The 20643-nt window shown below is 38.8% G+C and overlaps 2 protein-coding genes across 2 annotated transcripts in view; one reads left to right on the forward strand and one right to left on the reverse strand.

Moving 5' to 3' along the window:
- Positions 1-11708, reverse strand: part of dph1 (diphthamide biosynthesis 1) — a 74165-nt gene extending 62457 nt beyond the window's left edge. The window contains exons 1-2 of the mRNA XM_005804095.2: positions 11623-11708; positions 9070-9219 (exon numbers count right to left, since the gene is read on the reverse strand). Of these exons, the coding sequence (XP_005804152.1) occupies positions 9070-9219; positions 11623-11674 (202 nt within the window). The 5' untranslated portion in view covers positions 11675-11708. The remainder of the gene's footprint in view (positions 1-9069; positions 9220-11622) is intronic.
- A 730-nt stretch (positions 11709-12438) lies between these two features.
- rtn4rl1 (reticulon 4 receptor like 1) overlaps positions 12439-20643 on the forward strand; it is a 190783-nt gene continuing 182578 nt past the window's right edge. Inside the window, exon 1 of the mRNA XM_023350773.1 lies at positions 12439-13370. Within this exon, the coding sequence (XP_023206541.1) occupies positions 13358-13370 (13 nt within the window). The 5' untranslated portion in view covers positions 12439-13357. The remainder of the gene's footprint in view (positions 13371-20643) is intronic.

Below are 20643 nucleotides of genomic sequence, written 5' to 3' on the forward strand. Positions count from 1 at the left end.
ACAAAATAATAAAAAAGGTAGATTATTTCACCAGCTGTGGGAGATTTGAATGATAATTTCCTCATGTTCAAAGTGAAAGATGGTTATCGCAGAGTTGCAAGTGACGTGCTTCTTATTGCTTTCAAAAGTGACCTACATTATGAAAACAAAACGTAAATTTGACAATTTTACATCAAATGGGGTTGATTCTTTTTTTTACTTTTATGGTTGTGTCGTTTTCTATCTTTTCAAAATAATCATTTTAAATTTTATTGCTGTGGCGATCACTTTAATTAGCAGGTCATGTCTTCATTTTATGGGAAGTGCATCTCAATAAATTGACATCAAGGTGTTAATTTGCTTCATAAATTCATTTCAAAATGTGGAACTCGTTAGATATATTTGTGCTCAGTGGCATATTGCAAGCATTTATGTTTGATAGTTTTGATGATGACAGCTGGAGAAAAGCCAAATTCATTTTCTTCAGAAAACAACAGTCGATTACAAGCACTCAGTACTTGATGAGGGGAGCTCTTGCAGCGGATCACAGTATGTAGCATGGAGGGGATCTCTAGCACTGCTGAGATGTTAAGAACGCCCAGGTTGCTGTAATAGCAGCATTTAGCTTGTATGGACTGTTGGGTGTGTTGTCCCTCATCTTCCTCTTGACAACACTTCAGATTCTGTGTGGCGTTTGGGTCAGGGCAGGATGCTTCACAGTAACACCATGGTCGTTAAGCAAAGTATTTGTACTTCTGGCAGCGTGGGCAGATCCCATAAGGACACAAGGACAGTGTTTATAGTAAGCTTATAAGCAGAGAGAAGAGTAAGGTATTCTTAGACTGTTGTGCTGACCTTGGACATGTCTACAAAAACAATGGACCACCACCAACAGATGACAGGACTCCCCAAATCATCACTAAAGGTCCCGACATACTTCATCTGAAGTGCCAAAATCTGTTCTCATTGATGTAGACGACGCGTGACGAAAATCGTGTCATTTTGTCTGTAGGGAGGCATCCGCCTGCCGAACTCTACACCAGACCCTGGTTGAACTATTTCGAAGTGTGGTCAGAAGTTTGTTGCCATATTTTATGCGTAAATGGGCTCAGATAGCAGAGTTGATATTTCTCCTCAACTAGACCGCTTCCACTATCTGGTTTTTGAATTCGTAGAACATGAGTACTTTTACGGAACATTTATCTGACACGGTGAGGAATAATGTACATTTGCTCGATCCTTCTCTAGTACTATAATAATAATAATAATAATAGTAATAATAATAAGACTGGCAAATACTGTAGTTAACTCCTGGATGAAAACTGTAACATCATTGTTCACAGAGGAGGAAGTCTAAAAGAAAGTGTGGCTCTAGCTCCGTGACTGTTTTGTAAAAGCTAAAGAGATGATGCAACGGTAAGGAGAATCTCCCGACAGCAGTGGCGTGGCGTACACTGGACAAGGAGGGGCGTCCCACAGCTGGTCTGTGGTGTTCCATGAAAGGTGTGCGCCAATGCATATGTCCCAAAACCATGTGACTATGTGGCGACAGTTTGGCTACGTATGAAGTATGTGGGAGCTTTAATTGTTGAAACTTCACACTGGACCTCAAAGAACTTGAATTCTGTGGCTCTCCAATCTTCCTCCAGACTCTTTGACTTTGATTTAACAAATGAAATGCAAATTTTTGCTTTGATCTATAAAGATTACTATGGACCACTGAGCAACAGTCCAGTCTTCTTTTTTTTCCCCCTTAGCCCAGGTAAGAGGCTTCTGATGTTGTATCTGCTTCAGAAGTGGCTCATCACAAGGGATGTGCCGAACTGCAGCCCCAAAACCAAAGAGTTCAGAGTTCAGGACAATAGAACATTTGTGGTTTAAAGGATGGATCTATAGAAATTAGCACTAATAATACCTATTTAATGACACATTTTAAGTACATGTATTGTTTGATTTCTTTGCATATGTGGATTGGATGGGTTGTTGCCAACATCTAGTGAAGCTTTTATGTCATTTGCATCTTTATAAATACATTTATTTTAAAGTCGGTGATGTGTTCATTGCCCATTTTACCCACTGTATATATGAGTTTCAATTTTTTTGAGCTGCATAACAGAAAAACTTTTTGATGACTTTCAAATTTACCGAGATAGAGCTACATTTATTGATTGAGTTTATTCTGAAAAACACACCCAGAGTGCAGGAGGTTTTCATGGGAGGTGCCTGCCATCGATTTCAACACAGCCGTGTGAGCAACATTGCACCAAAATCTTTATTTCAATCAACAATGACATTTTCTGCCAGTTAACTCCGTCACATCTTTCCACCAGAAATCCATCAATGTGTCTGTGAACCCGTTTAGTTTGAAGTCCCAGAATTCAGTACACAAAAGGGTCTTTTTTACATGACTTGGCCTGAAACAATTTCAGCACTTCAGTGAAGTAATAAAAGATGGAGCAGACAACGGGCCGAGCAGGCTGAGGTGGGATGTACACGGGATGGAGTGATAGACGGAGCAATAAGAGGGGGTGGAGCGGGAGTGCTTCTTACAGATGAAAGGTTAAGGGATCACCCGGCGCTCATGCAGGCAAGGAGACGGGTCATTACATGGAAAAGGGCAGGTTTATTAGCGGAGAAGGATTCCAGAGTGCACCTCTGCCATAGTGGATGGAAAATAAAGAGCTGTCTCCGACTGTTGGTTCCTGTGAAAGGATGAGTCAGATGCCAGAAGTGAGAGTGCAAGCTTAAGGCTTAGACCTAAGCTTTATAAATGCTTTCGACTTGAGAGACATTTCTGCCCCAACAGACCAAATATCGAAGACTTACCTCAACAAAAACACTAAAAAACACTAAAAACAGCCAAGCAGGGAAGCTGCAGGGGAGGGGCGCTCGGTGAGTATAAAGCTTGGAAACTGCAGTTCCTTGCAGGAGCTTTGTCCTTGAAGGCGGAGCTAGGTCCACCCAAGTGTTTTGCACAGCTGATTGGTTGCCACGGGAAATTAAAGGATTTCTCAAACATGCATGAAAGAATCAAAGCAACACGCCAGGTATGTTTTTGATGAGTGAACATTAACATTATGACACAATGTTAAGCTCAAAAAAAGTTTATTTTACCTAATACTGTTCCTTTAAAAACCTAACCGTGTTGAACAGATAAGCACCCTAATCTGGAATGGACTTTCAAACCGAGATTAGAAATCCAGTTGCCTTCTGCCTTCTACATAAGACCTTACAGTTTGGGTTTGAGCTCATTTATTATTTCCCTATGAACATGATCTCTGGCATATAACATTATTGATAGAAATAAAACTCAAATGTTAAGAAGAAAACATAAAATGTAATGAATGATCTATAAACAAGAGCTGCACAATGTACCCTAAAATCTACGTAATGGTATAGTTTGGAGTGATACAGACTAAATATTGCATTTTTTCATTACTGTGTAGCTGCAAACATTGTGTCAGATTCTAGAACCTTCCTACACCAGGACAAACACAATACGTTTTGGAACTTTTTCCCCCCCATAAAGTGCAACATCAGAAGCCAGAGAAAACGGTAATCACAGGCGACTGTCGTAGGCTTAAGATAAATTCAGTGGAATCCGAGAGGAAACTTTGCTAAGCGATCAACATTATTTGCATTTTGTGTCCTGAAGATTGGCATGACACAGGCTGCAAGACAACAGGGAAAAAAATTTAATTAAAAGTTGTAAAAGAAAATCGTTGCTAAGCCAAAAACACTGAATCACAAAGCTGACACTGCGATACAGTTCCGGTGCAAGCTGAGTACTAACATATTAGAACACCATCCAAAAGGGAACGATTAGAACAGCAGCTTATGAAAACATGATATTTTTTGTTCCAAAAATAAGTCGTTTTTAGGTGCAATATGAGCAGAACATTAAGTGATCCACATTAATCGCGTTAGTTTCTCATGTTGATCTCAGTGTTTTGTTTTGGATTTTTCTGACTATTCTCATCAACAACAAAAAAACATTATTTTAAAACAGCAGTGAGAACACATAAAAAGCTGGTCAGCAATCACAAGAAGGGTTTGGTAGTTTTAATCCCAATAAAGACTTATCCATTTAAAATTGTGAAAAGCATAAATATTTTCCAATATGTCGTTTTTAAAAAACATAAAATAAAACGTAACAAAAGAAATATAATATTCAGTTTGTGAATAAAAGAGTAAGCCAGCCTTTACTGTCTTATTAGCAATCAAGAAGGAAAATAACAGATAGCTGCAGCCAATCAAATGTGCACACTTTGGGAAAGCCTTCCTACTAAGCAAATAAACACATCTATTTATTGATTCAAAGTTATAATCAAAAATAGTTGATTTGAATAATTGACAATAGATTTTTTTTCCAAGAATTTGACTAAATAGTGTGGATGGATTTATTTCCTTTACAAAACAAACTTTTTAATACTTACACTTTCTCTAAAGTTGTGCATTTTTATGAAGAATGCACAACTTCATTGATAAAAATGAGAGATTGATAAAAATGTATATTTTTATCAATCCACTGAGCTATGTGTGTGTGTGTTTAAGACCATCACTACACATTGTAAGAGTGGTTTTTTTATTGCTTTTATTTTTATTTTTGTTAATGTATGCTATGCTGGGACAAATCAATAAAGTAGTATCTATGAAAAACCTAAACCTAAGTCAGGTCATTTTAAAAGCTAAATAATTTTTTATGTCAAATGGTACAGAGGATCAACTATTTTTTCCAAGTTGTTTTTATTTATTTCTTTTCACAGCCGATACAAACCAAAGTTATTAGACGGTCAGTATTAGATTCTACCATGTGTTGTTCTTCTGTACCCAATTTTTAACAAATTGTGTGAGACTCAAGAGGAGTTCAAAGGATGACAAAGAAACAGATGGACACTAAGAGGAACAAAGAGGAACAGGGGTGATAAGGTGAGTTATGCTCTTTGAGTTCAGAGAAAGGCTGAGCACAGATGAAAATAAATAAATACATTTTTAAAAAACTGCACCAGCAGGATGTAGCAAACCTAACACTGCAACTGCCAACAGCAAATGCTTTAAAAATAAATAAATACAATGATGTAATCCTTTTGGCATACAATTCGCATATTTCTATTGATGACAATAAGGGACAGAAGGATCACATATTACGTGTTGGTGAAAGATATTTAGCTTTTTTCAGGCTCAGGCTGGTAGATGAAAAACCAAGCATTAGTAGAAGTCAAAACATACATGGAGCACTGCATGGGAGCAGAAACTGAAAATAGCTATGCTATGCTATAAAGAGAGAAGATACCAAAATATGTGGCTCCCAGTCGGGCCCAGGGTGTTTGTTATTGGAAAGGAAAATCTACTGGACACAGAAAAAAATATATAAATAAAAGAATGAGCCTCACCAAGTTATGTAGGACTGCCGGGTAAAATGACAATCTGCAAGGAGAGCCCCTGGAGCCGACAGTTTTTTTTATTTATTTATTTATTTTTTAAATATATTTGGAATAATCACCTCTCAGTTTGTCAGGGCATAAGTACCTGTGATAAGTTAAAACCTAAATCGGAGACAAGTGTTATGCATTTCTTGGAGATTTGTCATGCAACAGTAAAATTTACAATTATTTTTAAATGTGTGAACAAGAAGCAAGGAAGCTAGCAATGGGCTAGCTTGCAATGGGCAAGCAACAAAGCTTGCCCATTGTTGCAAGTAGCAAGCTACCTGAAAGTAACTGCTGAGCAATTAACCCTTTAATCGCAGAATAAGCTAAAATTAACTTGATCATTTCCATTCTGGAATATTTTTGAAGAGCAATTTTGTTCTTAAAGACATCATAATCCATTTTATTTATTGTTTTGGTTGTGTGTGGTTTTTATTTCTGTTTCATTTATTGTTTTGCGCTTGTGTTTTATTTTGGATATTTTAAATATCTTCCACTTTCAGTGTTAAGTGTTCTTTAGAAAATTAAAGTTGGTTGGAATTTGAGTGGTCGACCTTGCATTACTCTGCCATTCTCTATATACTTGCTTGAAAATGGTCTCAAAAACTACAATATTATCTTTTATCATAATAATTGCTGGGACTATTTATCATCCAGCAAAATTTGTTATTGCGCCAGCCCTCTGAATAACTCAAGCTTTACCGACAGAGGACATACCGATTGTGCCTTCATAGAAGAAATACAATAAGATAAGATAAGATTTATTTGTCATTGTCATCAACAGATTACAACAAAAATAAGTGGTCTCAAAAAAAAAAAAAAAGAACTAGTACTGAATTGGAATTAGAACTGGCCCATCGCTCACTGGCTCGCAAGCCAATAGTGAACAAACCATGAAAGAAATTTGTGTTTTAGAGAGAAAAACAGCCAAAAAAATAAGTTTTGTGTACATTTGTAAAGGAAGCCAAGCTATAGAGGAGGGGTGCCAAAGTCGGTCCTCGAGGGCCGGTATCCTGCACGTTTTAGTTCTCTCCCTGGTGGTAATAATCTTTTCAGCATGTCAATGTTCTTCTTAGGCCAGCTAATGAGCCATCATTGGATCCAGGTGCATTAAACCAGGGAGAGAACTAAAACATGCAGGATGCCGGCCCTCGAGGACCCACTTTGGGCTCCTCTGCTATAGAGGAAGACCAAGTAGGTTTATTAAGAACAAGGTCTGCAGTTGACCCCATGAGGAGGCTTAAGGGTCTCATATACACTGGCATACTTCACTCCATGGAGGTCTGCGGATACTCAATGAGGACTCAATGAGGACGTCCACGCAAAGGTAGATTTTTTTTTTTTTAGAAATTACATTTTCTTGAATAAATTTTAGAATTCAGTTGGGCAATTCAATTTTTTTCCTCCATCCTCTATTTTCCACACCTATTCAAAGGGGAAAAGTAAAAAGAGGAAACTGCATTCACAGGTGGTGGGCTTAGAAACCTTCCTGTATGGACAGTGAGGAGAAAAGAAAATCTGAGTTGGGGCACTAGCAGCTTCAGAGTGAGTGCAGTCCTCCAAAACTGTCAATAACACACCAGCACAATTCCTATGGGAGTGCCATCACTCTAAAGATCAAAAAAAGGCCAACATGTTCCATTTACAAATTCAGTGTTAACTGACACCAAAGCACACAAGACATGAAGTGCATGTGAAAAGCATTTTGCTTCAGTTTAGTGACCCAGAAGAGGGAGAGAGAAGAGCGCCAGAAAAAAAAAACACCTTTCTGTAAAATTACAGCAACATGGAGCTTAAGCCATCTTCAAAAGAAGCCACCCTCAATGCACGTTTTGTTAGTATAACATATACATATATATACATATATTTATACAGTATATCTTTTTTTTTTTTATATGGCTCAGAGAAACTACTTTTCCTATTTGGTTTGGTGGATTATTCATCCTGAGGCAGTTTCCAGAAATTCTCATCTTACTGTCAGTGGAGGCAAAGGTAACCTTTTTTAAAAAAAGGACATCTTGCAGGTGGGAAATTGCGCAGTAGCAGTTATCAAAGTCAGTTAAGTCAAAACACACTCATATATGGCTTCAAACATTTTTACCTTAAACTGGCTTTCTGTATCAAATGCCAAATGCAATGTAATCTAAAAGTCCCCTACCTCTGAGAAGTAATACAAATCTAGTTATATTTATGAAATAATAATGAGTTACTGGTGAAAAATTCCATGCAACTCAACAGTTTAACAGAAAATATGGGAATTTCTAACAGTTTTGTCTCTTCTAAGTAATACACTTATGTAACATTTCTGAGAAAAGTGCAAAACAGACAAAATAACAATCTTGACGCTCACTTTGTTACTTAAGTCTTTTGCACCAAGTCATATCTCAATAAGTCTTATAAAACTGCAAAACTGCTGAAACACTGAGTCCCTTTAAATCAAGACAACAAACCTGCATACTTGTTTTTGAACCATAATAACTGGAATATTGACCAACATATTTGATGTATTGATGGTATTCGCCAAAATGTAATGTCTGTTATTAGTATTCTCAACTGCTAACTATGTAATATATAATGCTGTTTTATATGGTTTTCACAAGGCAGAGCTCTGAATAACCGTGTTGTTGATATGTACTATGTGGATAAACTTCATTGATTGATTGAAATAATAAAAATTACATTTATCCCATTAGATGAGTGCCATGTAGTCTGCCTAAAATATAGAACTGCTTTTTAACATGCTTCTTTTTTCAAATCACCATACTCATACTCAACATCTAAAAATCCCAAACTTGTTTTGGTGCTTTAAATTATTAACATAAAAATAAGCTAAAATATTTTCACTTTTAAAACATCATTTGTTCAAAGGAGCTCCGCTTACTGATTCATTTTCTAAAAGCATTGTTGAAATTAGGCAATTTTCAGGGTTAGAATCAAACTTCTTCAAAGTAAAGCACATGCAGACACATAAGTGTAAAACATCATATTTTTCTTAAGATAAGATCGGCAAAATATTTTTTTGCAACGATGTAAAGCAGTGGTTCTCAAATGGGGGTACGTGTACCCCTGGGGGTACGTGGAGGTACTGCAGGGGGTACGTGAAGCTTTTCAAAATATCTTTAAGAAATCAGTAGGCTCCTCATAATAAGTCTTGGGAAAAATTATTTTGTAAAAAGTTTTATAAAATATAAATGTGTGTTCATGCACTGAATTTTATATTCAGTATTTAGTTTCAATATCCTTTAAAATAAAACGGTTTGACTGGTTTTATACCTTCCTGGTGGTCACCGTCTTCTGTTTTTCTTTTTTTGTTTAACCATGCAATGTTTGTAATATGGATGTATTTGTCAGGTTCACTGATATAAGTTGTTTGGCTTTAATAAATCAGACAGTGATTTTACAGCACTGTACCTCTTTTTAATTCCAAAAATGTTTTGCCCGTGTCAGGGGGTACTTGACTAAAAATATATTTTTAAGGGGGTACATCACTGAAAAAAGTTTGAGAACCACTGATGTAAAGGATCGTCTAAACCTGCCATATTACCATTCAACATCTGCAAAACATTCATCTCAAAAGTAAATATTAAGCCAAGGTGAGTCGAAAGTGTAAATATAGAAATTAAAATGAACAAATTGTCTACAGGAAGATTAAAGGAATCACCTCTCTTCGCTTTTGCTTGTCTCACTCTCCAAACGGTCTTGTGGATCTCAAAGTTGTAATTTGACGGCAGGACTTTGATGGCTTCCTGTAGCTCAGGGTCTTGGAGGATTTCATGTGGAATTTGATTGGCTACCCGCCGAGGGCCCCGCGCTGCAGACGAAAGGTGATCGTTGACATATTATTAATTTGAGAAAACAAACCGGGTTGAATCATACAAGATGACCAACAGCAGAACATTAACAACCGGTGGGCGGGAGGAGCAGATTACAGAGAAGGAACCGTCACTCAAATTAGATTTCCACAAATTACTGATGGGTTTAAAATTCATTGAAATCAGAGAAGAGTTGAAAAAACTTTATTGTGCAAGTTTACATTTCCACAGAGTATACAACAAATGCATTATTCCAGTATGCATTGTGCAAATATTAATTTTTAAAAAGATGGAGAATGTATTACTGTTTGAATCAGAAACTAAAATCTAAAAGAATTATTTATAGATAGCTAATGTAAATAATACTGTACAGTCATTCATCAGGTTTTCTCTTTTAAAAAAAGATCTTAAATAAAATCTGTACCCTTTTGTGGGGACAGAGGGGGGATGGGTGTAAATACATTTCTATTAAAAGGAAAACAATCAAGATTTTCTTTTTATGTTTTAAAAGACCATCTACATCATATAGTTTGAAATAAGAAGCAAAAAATGGTATGAAATTGCAGAAATCACTTTAGTTTCAAACACAGCAGCACACATGAATTGTTGAGCTACGATGAACAACCAGCACAAACAGCTGTTTTTACTGAAACAGTGAGGACTAAAAGAAAGAAAAAATTACCCTGCAACAACACATAAGGCTAAATATAACACTATATATATATTTTTTGTTTTTGCTTGTTTTATATATATATATATATATGTATATATATATATATATATAGGAAAACATTATCCCAGAAGGGGTTAATAATTGGACAAGACTAGAAAACATGAGTGTGATTCCCAACATGTGCGCCGCCAACCACCACCAAACATATGAGCTTTGGTCTACATTTCTGTTGTGGACGAAAGACATTTTCAGAGATGGATAACAAATCTACACCAGCTTCACTTCTGAAGCACTTTAAGAACCGATATTAACTGCAACAACGTTTTGTGTGGTATTCATAAGAGAAAGAAAATACAGATGAAAAGACATCAGAATAAAACACAATAAATTAAACAGGCAAGCTAGTTGGATCACAAAGCATTAGAAGAATAAAAGAATTGTTTTAAAGGAGGGATGTGAAGTGTTCCAGTAATATCGAAGGGTAAGTTGTTACACAAAAAGGAGCAGTGACACAAATGTCCGGTCTCCTCTGATTTTTATGTCTGGTTCTGGGAACATGTAAGGGCAGTTTATTGTTTAATCAAAGTGTTCTGGAAAAGACAAAGAACATCCTGGAGATACGGCGCATCCTAGGCCGTTCATAACTTTAAAAAGAAGAAAAAAGAAAGAAACGACAAAAGAATTTAAAAAATAATGTCCGGTAAGAAACTGGCAGCCAATGCAGAGGAGCCGGAACTGTGGCTACATGCTCACGTTTCCAGTTAAGAGTCGAGCGAGACATTTGGAGACATTGTCAAGAAGATTGCTCCTTTTTTTAGATGATGAGTTACAGTCATCTATACACAAAAACTGTTCTCAAGGTTAGTTTTTATTAAAACCGTAATGCATGACACTGTGTAAAAATATCACTACTCATCTTACTCTTTGAAAAATGAATTGTGTATCCTCACTGTCTACAGTGATCAATAAGAGCAATAAAATACTAGCTGAGGTGGATATTTTGTTAAACGCTTACCTATTTTTCCCATCCCTGAACAACATAATAGGTTAAGGTATGCTTAAAAAGTTCAATTAGCTAATTTCTTCTTCTTTTGTTTTATCTCAAAATGAATTTTTTTTTTAAAGAAAAACTAATTTACTCAAAACTAGTACTTCTCTTGAATTTACGACAGACAACCTGCCCATTTCCTTAGCACTTCCTTTATAACGTCTGAAGCAAACGCATAGTCTACTTTTAATTTTGACAAAAAGTAGAGGCAGTCTACTCACATATTATAAAAACTATTTTGTATTATTTTAAGTTAATTCAAAAAGGAACCAAAGTTTAAAGTGGAAAGCCATTGAATGAGGAAAATAGTGTAAAGCATTTTAAGACGCGGTATGGTTTTTGCATTAATTATACTAACTGACGGCTTTGCTTAAAAAGCAGACTAATTTCAGCACGTTTTCCTAATAGAAAGCTCTGAGTTCATTTGCTCATGGAACATGATAGGTTTAAAACTAGACACAGAAAGCATGCACTTTAAGAGAACTGTTGTAATTTACTTAAAATGAATCAGCTGTGACATTCAACGACGTGTTGTCGTGTGAATTAGAGACATTTAAAGCAGCACGTTGTCTCTCCTGCAAGAAAGCCGGTAAAACTGTATCTGACTCGCACTGTTAATAAAATACTGAGCGAACATGAAGCGACAAATGACATGTTTCATTGGCGACGTGTTTCCTTCACCTGCAGGCTGTTTGACGGGAACTACCTCCACTTCGGTTGCGGGCGCAGCCATGTTTGCTCACTTCCAAACAAGAAGCACGTGAGCGACAGAAAGGCGAATCCAATCGCTTGCGGAGGAAAGGCTCGATAAGACGAGCACCGAGCTCATCGATGGCACAGCGGCGGGACGGGAGGAGAATACCAGAACACAAGTTACGTTCTTCTTCTTCTTCTTCTTCTTCTTCTTCTTCCAGTTACGTCGAATCGTCTGATACGATATTTAGCTGGAACTGTTCGCCCTCACAAAACCGAAACACACGCCAGAAAATGTTTTTGAAAGGCAATAACATCTTTATGAAGTATTAGAAAACAAAAATAAAAGGGACGTGAAACAAATAAAAAAGAAAGCAACATAGCGCGCGATAAAGTACAATAAAAAAGATTGTAGCTGATATACTTTTGCCCAGAAATTTTTCAACTTTATTTAAAAACACAGCGAATTTTTATTCCGTTGTAATTGTTACGCAATACCCCCATTAAGGTAATGCTTCCTCCCTAGCATTACCCTAAGTACTTTTTTTAAATTAAAGATGTCCGCCCCCCCCGCCCCACCCCCTCACCCCCAAAAAATAAAAAGTAAAAAATACACGATCAGTTGGACGAAAAATCAAATTGAAACATTATCCAACAAATACTAAATACAGTTATATACAGTAAACTATACATAAATGATTATTATATTTTTTTTTTTTTTTTTCCCATCTCAGATGTGTCAGGCGGACCTCCAGAGTCAGATAATATGCGTCCCAGGCTGGTGCAGACAGGGACTCTTGGCAGTGAAGAGGGATGGAGCAGCGCGCTGCCCTGTGGAGGGGCTGAGGCGGCATCACTCTTTCCTTCCTCCCTAGGCGCGCAGCGATCTGGTCCATAGTTGGAGACCGACGAGAGATCTTCCCAGATAAGGTGTCAGAAATGTAAGCAGAGGTGAGCGCCGGGAAAAGGAGCGGGATCTTTTGAGAAAGGCGACGGAATCAAAGTCCACATCAACAGGGATGATTTCTGAGGAGTCATGCGCTCATAATCTGACATCAGAGGCGGGATGTGAATCCAAATAATTTATGGTAATTACAGGTTCGGACGACTGTGATGCGATTTTGGATGAGAATACGGGGGCATGGCCGTCTGACATTTAACAGCTTGTTTTATTTGGATTTTGTTGGTGGTGGTGCTGGGGTCTGACTTGACCAAAGAAACTGATCTGCAAGCCTGTGCGGTCATTCGGGTCTGGAAGGAGTTGGCTGGGCGAGGAGGGTTCTGCTGTGCGTCCTGACACGCTGGACTTGGGAGAACCGATTTATTTGCACCGGTTTCACAGCGACTGTCTGTCTGTCCCCTCGTTTGCAACCTCCCAGTGAGGTGTGTCGGACTTTTATTTTATTTGTATTTTTTATTTTATCTCAGGAAAAAGGAGCTTATTGTTTTTTGGTCAACACTCCCCCCATTCCCACCCTCCACCCCACGGCAGTCTGCGGCTCCGTGCCGAATCCACGGGAGCGCACGGAGAACCAGAGGAGTGACAGCCGGACATTCTTACACCTGACCAGACCCAACCAGTCCACACCCCCCTCCGGGGAATCCGCTTCCGATCGACTCCAAAAAGTGAAAGGCGCAAGTTTCAAAAGCCTGGAATATACGACTCGATGAGACGCGCAGGACGCAGGACCAAATAGCGCATATACAGACACAGACCTGCAAAATGTTCAAACGGGGTAAGTCTCAAGTTTTGCTCCAGATTCAGTCTCTCCCCCTGCAGGGTGTTGAGATGATTCCCCCCCTCCACACACACACACACACACACACACACACACACACACACACACACACACACACACACACACACACACACACACACACACACACACACACACACACACACACACACACGCACACAGCCACCCTCCTCTCTGCGTGTTCTGTTTTGGTGTAATGCGTCCACTGCTTGCGCTCCTCCCGGTCACAAACCAGATGTTTCAAATGAAGTCCCGTTCATCATGAGGCACCGCCGTGCCCTGCAGATTGTGTCGTTACGAGCGTTGCGCCATTTGAGGCGCGTCTTCAATTTGCACAACGGGCTCCGTATGTCTGTGGGAATTAAATATTCATCTGCGCGAGGATACACTGGGATGCACTGTGTGATATTAATACAACTGATGCCGCACTGCAGTTTATGAGTTATGCACGGGTCACAAAGCTATTTCAGCCAGCGTGTTCTACTCTCTCTGTTTTTGCTATATCTGGGGGGAAATCGCAGATCCCCCCCATGAAAAAAAAGAAGAACTTTTAATATCCATATCCCCCGGATAGATTCACACGAGACCCCACTCTTACTAGACAGCTTTTTTTTTTTTTTGGTCCAAAGAAGTATCTCTTTCATTCTGTGCTTTAATTGGCCATATGAGCTGCATAACTATCTCCACGGTAGGAAGAGTAAAAAAGCTCCAATGAGAATGAATTACAGTACTACATGCCCCCACTGCGCAATTATTAGGGGGTTGAAATAATAGCGAAATTAAACTGTTTCTCATTTTTGCTGCCTCTTCTTGATACCCTTAGGGGGCGGGCGTGAAAACCTGGAGATATCAAGAATCCACTTCAGCAGCCACTGCGTTTGGTCTTTCTAATGCTCAACCTGCAGCGTAACCTGCTGCTTTGTTTTTTTTTAATTTTATTTTATTAAATACATATGAGATTAAAGCTCCATACACCAGTAAAACCATCAGAAATGCCTCTTAAAGTGCATTAAAAATACTAAACCTGAACATGTTTGTATGTGATGGAGCACGTGATGCATCCTTTTTCTTTTTTTAACTGGATTTAACTATAGATTTTAACTATATGTTTTAACTATAGTTAAAACGTCAAAAAGTGTGGCATACCATTGTGTTTAGTCTCTCTAAGTCCATTACAGCTGCAAGAAATTTGAGTATTGTCAGACGCTGAAACTTTTGCCAATTCTTCTTTGGAAAATAGCAGAAGTTCAGTCACCTTTGATGGAGAGCGTAAGCAAAGAGCAATTTTCAAGTCTACCTACAGGTTCTCCATTGGATTCAAGTCTGGACGAATACATAAACATGTTTGGAAGATGAATGTCCATCACAGTTTAAAGTATTTTTGCAGCCTTGAACAGATTTTCCTCCAGGACTGATCTGTTTTCTAGAACCCTGTTGGAAAAAAAAAAAAGCATCTCCACAGCATGATACCGCCATCGCTTTTCACCACACAGAGGGTATGTGTCAGTTTTCCCCTGCACTTAGCACTTTGAATAACCAAAAAAAAAACAAAAAACATTTTGCTCTCAATCAGACCACAGATTGTGTTTTCACATTTGATCGTTCAGTAGACTCGGTTCGATTGGGGGTCTAGAATTGCAACATTTGCTGCGTTTTCAGCTGGTGCGGTTTGGTTTCACACTCCAATGTGTCAAATGATCCAAACTCTGAAAATTCTGTTCTCCCCCTCGCCTGTGGTGGCGTCGCACCGAGAACCACTGAAGAAAACAACGAGAAAACCTCCGAAGAAGACACTGAGCACAACTTCCTTCTTCTCAAAATGTAAACAAAAATGTATCGGCGGTCGTAGGATTTCTCTTGTTTTTGGTAAAAGACAAGAGAACATATGTGCGCAAGACTCACACTTATGTTTTGGAAGTATTTACCCAGAATACCCTGAGAGATATAGCCCGCTTCCTGCTTTTGGAGCGGTTTCTCCACTTGGCATTCACGTACGCATTCGAACCGCGCCGGAGTTCACGTCAACTGAATCGAGACCGAGCTTTTTAGGTCGAACCAGAGTTTGCTTTTTCTTGTTCCGCTTCAGAGTTTGATTACACATACCTCCCAAAACGAACCGGACTTTCTAGGCAAACAAACCAGAGTTCGAATTAAAGCGGACCAAACAGGGCGGGTGTGAATTCACTCTTGCATGTTTGCTGGCTTTCACTCTGCAAATGGAACTCCTTATCCCTTCCTTGAAGCAATGGCTTTCTTCAAACCACTCATCCATAAAGAGCATACTTGTGGAGTCCATAACTAATAGCTTATAGCTTATTAGCAGATTCTTCCATCTGAGTTGTGGACCTCTAAAGCTTTTCTAGAGTTATTAGGATCTGCTTCTCTGCAACTCATTGGCAATCTTACCTGTTGGTATAGGTGGGCAGCAATGTCTTGATTAACATGTAGTGGCGGCAAAGGCTTTTCATTTTTGGATGATGGATTAATCAGTGCTGATGGTTAACTGTGAGATATTCAAAGATTGTTATATTGTTTTATAACCTAACCCTGCTTTATGTCTCTCCACAACTTTGTCCCTGATCTGTCTGGTGTGTCTTTTGGTCTTCATGATGCCGTTTGTTCTCAAATATTTTTTTGCCAAACCCTCTGGGACCATCACAAGTGGTCTGTTTTTTTAATAATTAGACATCTGAAGGCATTTGGTTTTACTTAGTGGTATCAGGACCGCGACCCGACACTGGATAAATGGAAGAAAATAAATGAATGGATGGATGGATGGATGGATGGATGGATGGATGGATGGATGGATGGATGGATGGATGGATGGGTAGGTAGGTAGGTAGGTAGGTAGGTAGGTAGGTAGGTAGGTAGGTAGGTAGGTAGGTAGGTATCAGGCATAAAGGGGCCTGAACACTTTCTGCACTCATGACACACTTTTTGGATTTTCATTTGCAAAACAAAATTAAGAATTTGCTACATTTCCCTTTCACTTCACAGACAGGCACTACCTTGTGCTGAGCTCTCACCTTCGATCAAAAGAAAATCGAGTAAAGTTCACGGTCGACAAAATTTAAAAAAACAACAACAAAAAAACAGTAAACTGGTGTAATTACCTTTGCAAGGCTGAAAGACACATCTTCAGCCTAGTTCGACTTAAAGTACCCATGAACTATAGTGTTTGTATTTATTCAGGGTCTCCGGTGACAGAAACTCTTCTGTTTGGATTGTGTTTGTTTTTGCCGAGTGCCTGCAGGGCGAGAGAAAACATGTTGGGGTTTTTTCCCTCACTGCCATCAGATTGATTATTGTTGTTCTAACAGCTGAGATGAAGTAGACCTTAGTGATGACTGCTTAAAGCAGCGACATCTCAGAGAGGTTATGATGCTGCTTTGTCAAAACTTCATACGAGGCAATGGAAGTATGAAAAATACCACAGTTTCACAGTATTAGCGATTACAAAAATATACAAAATCTCAACGTATAAAATGATCTAACTGGCTTCATTTATAAACAACTTGCGAAGCAGCTTCTCAGAAATACTTTTAAAGCAGGATTACCTTAGTAGGAGTGATGGGTGGGGCTCCTTTTGGTTTCCACATCTTGACTATAAGAAGTTTTAATGTATTGGAAATATTTTCAACAGCAGACCTGAACCTATGTTCAAAATCAAATATTTAATATTTTTATGCAAATATGTGAATATGTTTTGATTGAGTTTTTATTTCAAGCAGTTTGCCAGCCTGGTGTGGGCAAAAGTGGGTGTCATACCCGCCCACTTTCCCCTCTCAGCTCCTCCAGACTAGCGGCAGCAGCAATTAGCAAACACCTGGTGGAACTGCTCATCTGCTGAGCTCGTTATGCTAACGACTGCTCAGTCCTAAGAACACTTGTAAACGGCATAAAGAAGAAGCACTGTTAAAATTGCATGCTGAAGGTGGAGCGTCAGAAAGAGTAGGAGCTTCTTAAAGAGACAGCGGCCAAATATCTGGGTGACAAATTACAATGTCAAACGTTATGTTTGACATATGCAGCATTTTCATAGCAACTTAAGGTAACATATTTACTTAATTGTGTTATAAAATATGAACCATGTTCCTGGAAAATACACAATACCACCCCTTTAAGAAAATAGCCTGACTCATTTCCTGTTGGATGAGCGCCACTTGCACCGTGCATCAAAATGTGGGCAAGAATGGCCAAATGATTGAGAGAAAACAATAAAGTGAGTCAATGAGAGGAAGTGATGTACAGCTGAAATTTATGCTGCCAAACGATTTTGAATCCTTGCATTACATCATTATACGTTGTGGTTTATTCCTCTCCGCTAAGTGCTAGATAGCTCTCTGCTTCATCCTCTGAGAGTCCTGGGAATCTTATGATAGTACCCAAAATGAAGCTGCTGCTGTAACTACGTGGCGTTTTACAGGCGACTTCGTCTGCATGGAAACACAATCAGGTCAGCCAGCTGACCAGCAGTGAGCAGCAACGTGTGAGGAAGGAGGAGTGCTGGATTAGTTCCTGCTACGTACAGCTTCACTGCGCACTGTCTCTCACATTTTACTCTTTATGACAGAATGGTAATTCAGAGTAGCTCAGTGTTTCAGCTGCTTTGCAGTTTTCTGGAAGTTGTGGTGCATAGAAGCCAAATGCTGCCAATACCTTTTTTATCCTAAAGATGGGTTTTTTTTGTTGTTGTTTTTTTTTCCGGTGGTGGTTGTGGGTGAAAGAGGTGGGGAGTAAACGAGACTCCCTTTCTGCATTCTCTTCAGAAGTCAGCCGAGCACAACACAATCTTTCCAGAAACAGAAAGGATAATAAGTGATCATCGGCTGAGATTATCTCGCAACACAAACATTTACTGGCGCGTTGATCAGTAAATAGAGAACAGACAGGTGGGGATCCAATTTGCATGCCTCATCCCTGCTCAGACCAAGGCTTTTTGGGGGTTTTTTTGTATGTAAATCAGTTGTTTCTCCCCACCCCTACGCGCAATCCAAGACGACTATAAATCTCTTAATTCAAAAGCAGCGCATTCAAAGCGCTTGGTTTTCCACCGCTCTGCCAAAATGTGTTCTGTATGCCAACGAGTCTGAGTCTACAACAGAGAGGCAGGGACGCGTCAGCGTTGGCAGGAACAGCGGAGAAAGTTCTCTGGTGAATTTGAATTTTTTTTGCACCTGAAATAACACATCTTATGGGGAGCCAGGATGATGCATCATGAGCAGCAGCCGCTGTGAACCGATCCGCCATTCACAAACACATGCGAGGAGAGCGTCGTGCCGCAGCAACCTTCCTTCCTAGGCCGCGCCGAGCTGCGTCTCCTTCTCTCTTGTTTTTTATATATATATATATATATATACTATATATATATATATATTTTTTTAATGAAGTACACATGCAGGTTTTGTAACACTACCATTTTTTTTACACCCTTAAATCATGATATGAGCTATAAAGACAAAAAAAAAGAAATAAAACTGTCTGAACATGCACTGCTTACGCGAGTCTTTCCTCTCAGTCACTTTGAGCACTTTTGAGTGATTCTACATCTGGGTGTACAGATCTATATTTATGTAGCCGTGCAAGCACACATGTCAGCTCCGTCTCCGTTTCTTTCACAGTCTCCCGCTCCCTCTTTCTCTCTATTTTTCTCTTTTTTTTTTTTTCTCAAAACCAGTCAGCCACAGACTGGGCACAAGGGATGATCTGTCAGAGCAGCTTTCAGACGGAAAGGACAAGATGTCCACTGAATTTACTATGGTGTGTCGTGCTGTAATTGTGGCTACATGTTATTCAGGATTATTGTATAAGGGGCTAACAGCTGAGTCTTTTTCCCCCCCTTGCTAAGACACACCACATGCACAGAGTGACTTGAAAAGACAGGCATTTGATTTATGAGCTGAAAAGCAACATTTAGTTGCATTTATTGCTTGGATTGTTATTTGTTGTTGTTATTGTTGTCCCCCCCCCCCTTCCTGTTTTGACCCATAAACTAAGCTCCATTGACCTGGCAGTCAAAGGGGCAGGTTTCTGTTCAGTCCAGAACAGCTCAACAAAAAACAAAAAAAAAAGAAGAAAAAATCAGTTTGCAAAGACTTAAAAAACGTGCTTAGCAATATCTCCGTCGACATCAACCCACCTCCGTCTTTTATTCACTTACATCATTATTGCATTGTGATGCTATTTCAAACAGAAACTGCTTATATCCCACTTTTGATGCTACTTAAAGAGGAATTTCACCGGAGAACACAGACAACTGGGTTGCGTTAGAAAACTAAAAGCAAAAAAAAAAAAGAAGAAATCTTTCAGCAGCCAGAGCGCTTTCTAGTCTGGATTCTGCAGAAACTTTGACTCAATGCTACCATGAGGAGATCATTTAAATTGATCCTTAAATGTTGAATATCTCATGAGTCAAAGACATTTGTTGTTTCAGAACTTTCAAATAGGTTGCATATGAAAGAAAGAAAAAATGACATTTATTTAAGGTATTTTAGCTTGTTAAAAGTTAAACAACTATTAAAGGGGGGAGTATTATGTGATTTCCAGGCACAGAGTGCCATTTTATTGTAAAACAAGCCAACAAAAAAAACTGTTACATTCAGTTGTTATAAAAGTCCTGTCCATCAAATATGACATAAAATAAATTTGACTTTGTAATTTGACACCTTGAAATTGGGCTTCTGTCTCTTTAAGAAACACCTGATCCTTCTGAAACTCTGCCTTCAAAAAGTCATCACAACATGGCTCCTCTATTAACCCTTTAACAACAGTTTTACCAGCGTTTCACTGAGACGTAGCTCGTATAATGAGCTCAGCAGATGTGCCTTTCCTCCAACTGTTTGCTAATTGCTAATGGCTAGTCTGCAGGAGGTGAGGGGGAGGATTGCTTTCTGAGGCAGAGTCTTGGAAACTGCAGCTCTGAGGAGCTTGAAGGCGGGGCTAGGTCCACCCAGGTGTTTCGCACAGGTGAATGGTTGCCATGACAGATTCGACAATTTCTCAAACATGCATGAAAGAATAAAAGCGACATAACAAGTGTGTTTTTGATGTGGGAATAACATTATAATATCATTTAAAGTAGAGTATGTTTAAACAAGCAAACCAAAAAAGTTCTAGATTTGCAATTACAGATTTCTGGTCACTTTGATCAACTTTGAAAAAACTGAGCACAATTTACTGATCTGATTCAGTTATTTACTTAATATAAAAACCCTTAGCACCTAAGGGTTTTTACATATGACACATAACTTTC

This window comes from Xiphophorus maculatus, chromosome 18 (assembly GCF_002775205.1).
Source record: "Xiphophorus maculatus strain JP 163 A chromosome 18, X_maculatus-5.0-male, whole genome shotgun sequence".
In the NCBI taxonomy this organism is placed as follows: domain Eukaryota; kingdom Metazoa; phylum Chordata; class Actinopteri; order Cyprinodontiformes; family Poeciliidae; genus Xiphophorus; species Xiphophorus maculatus.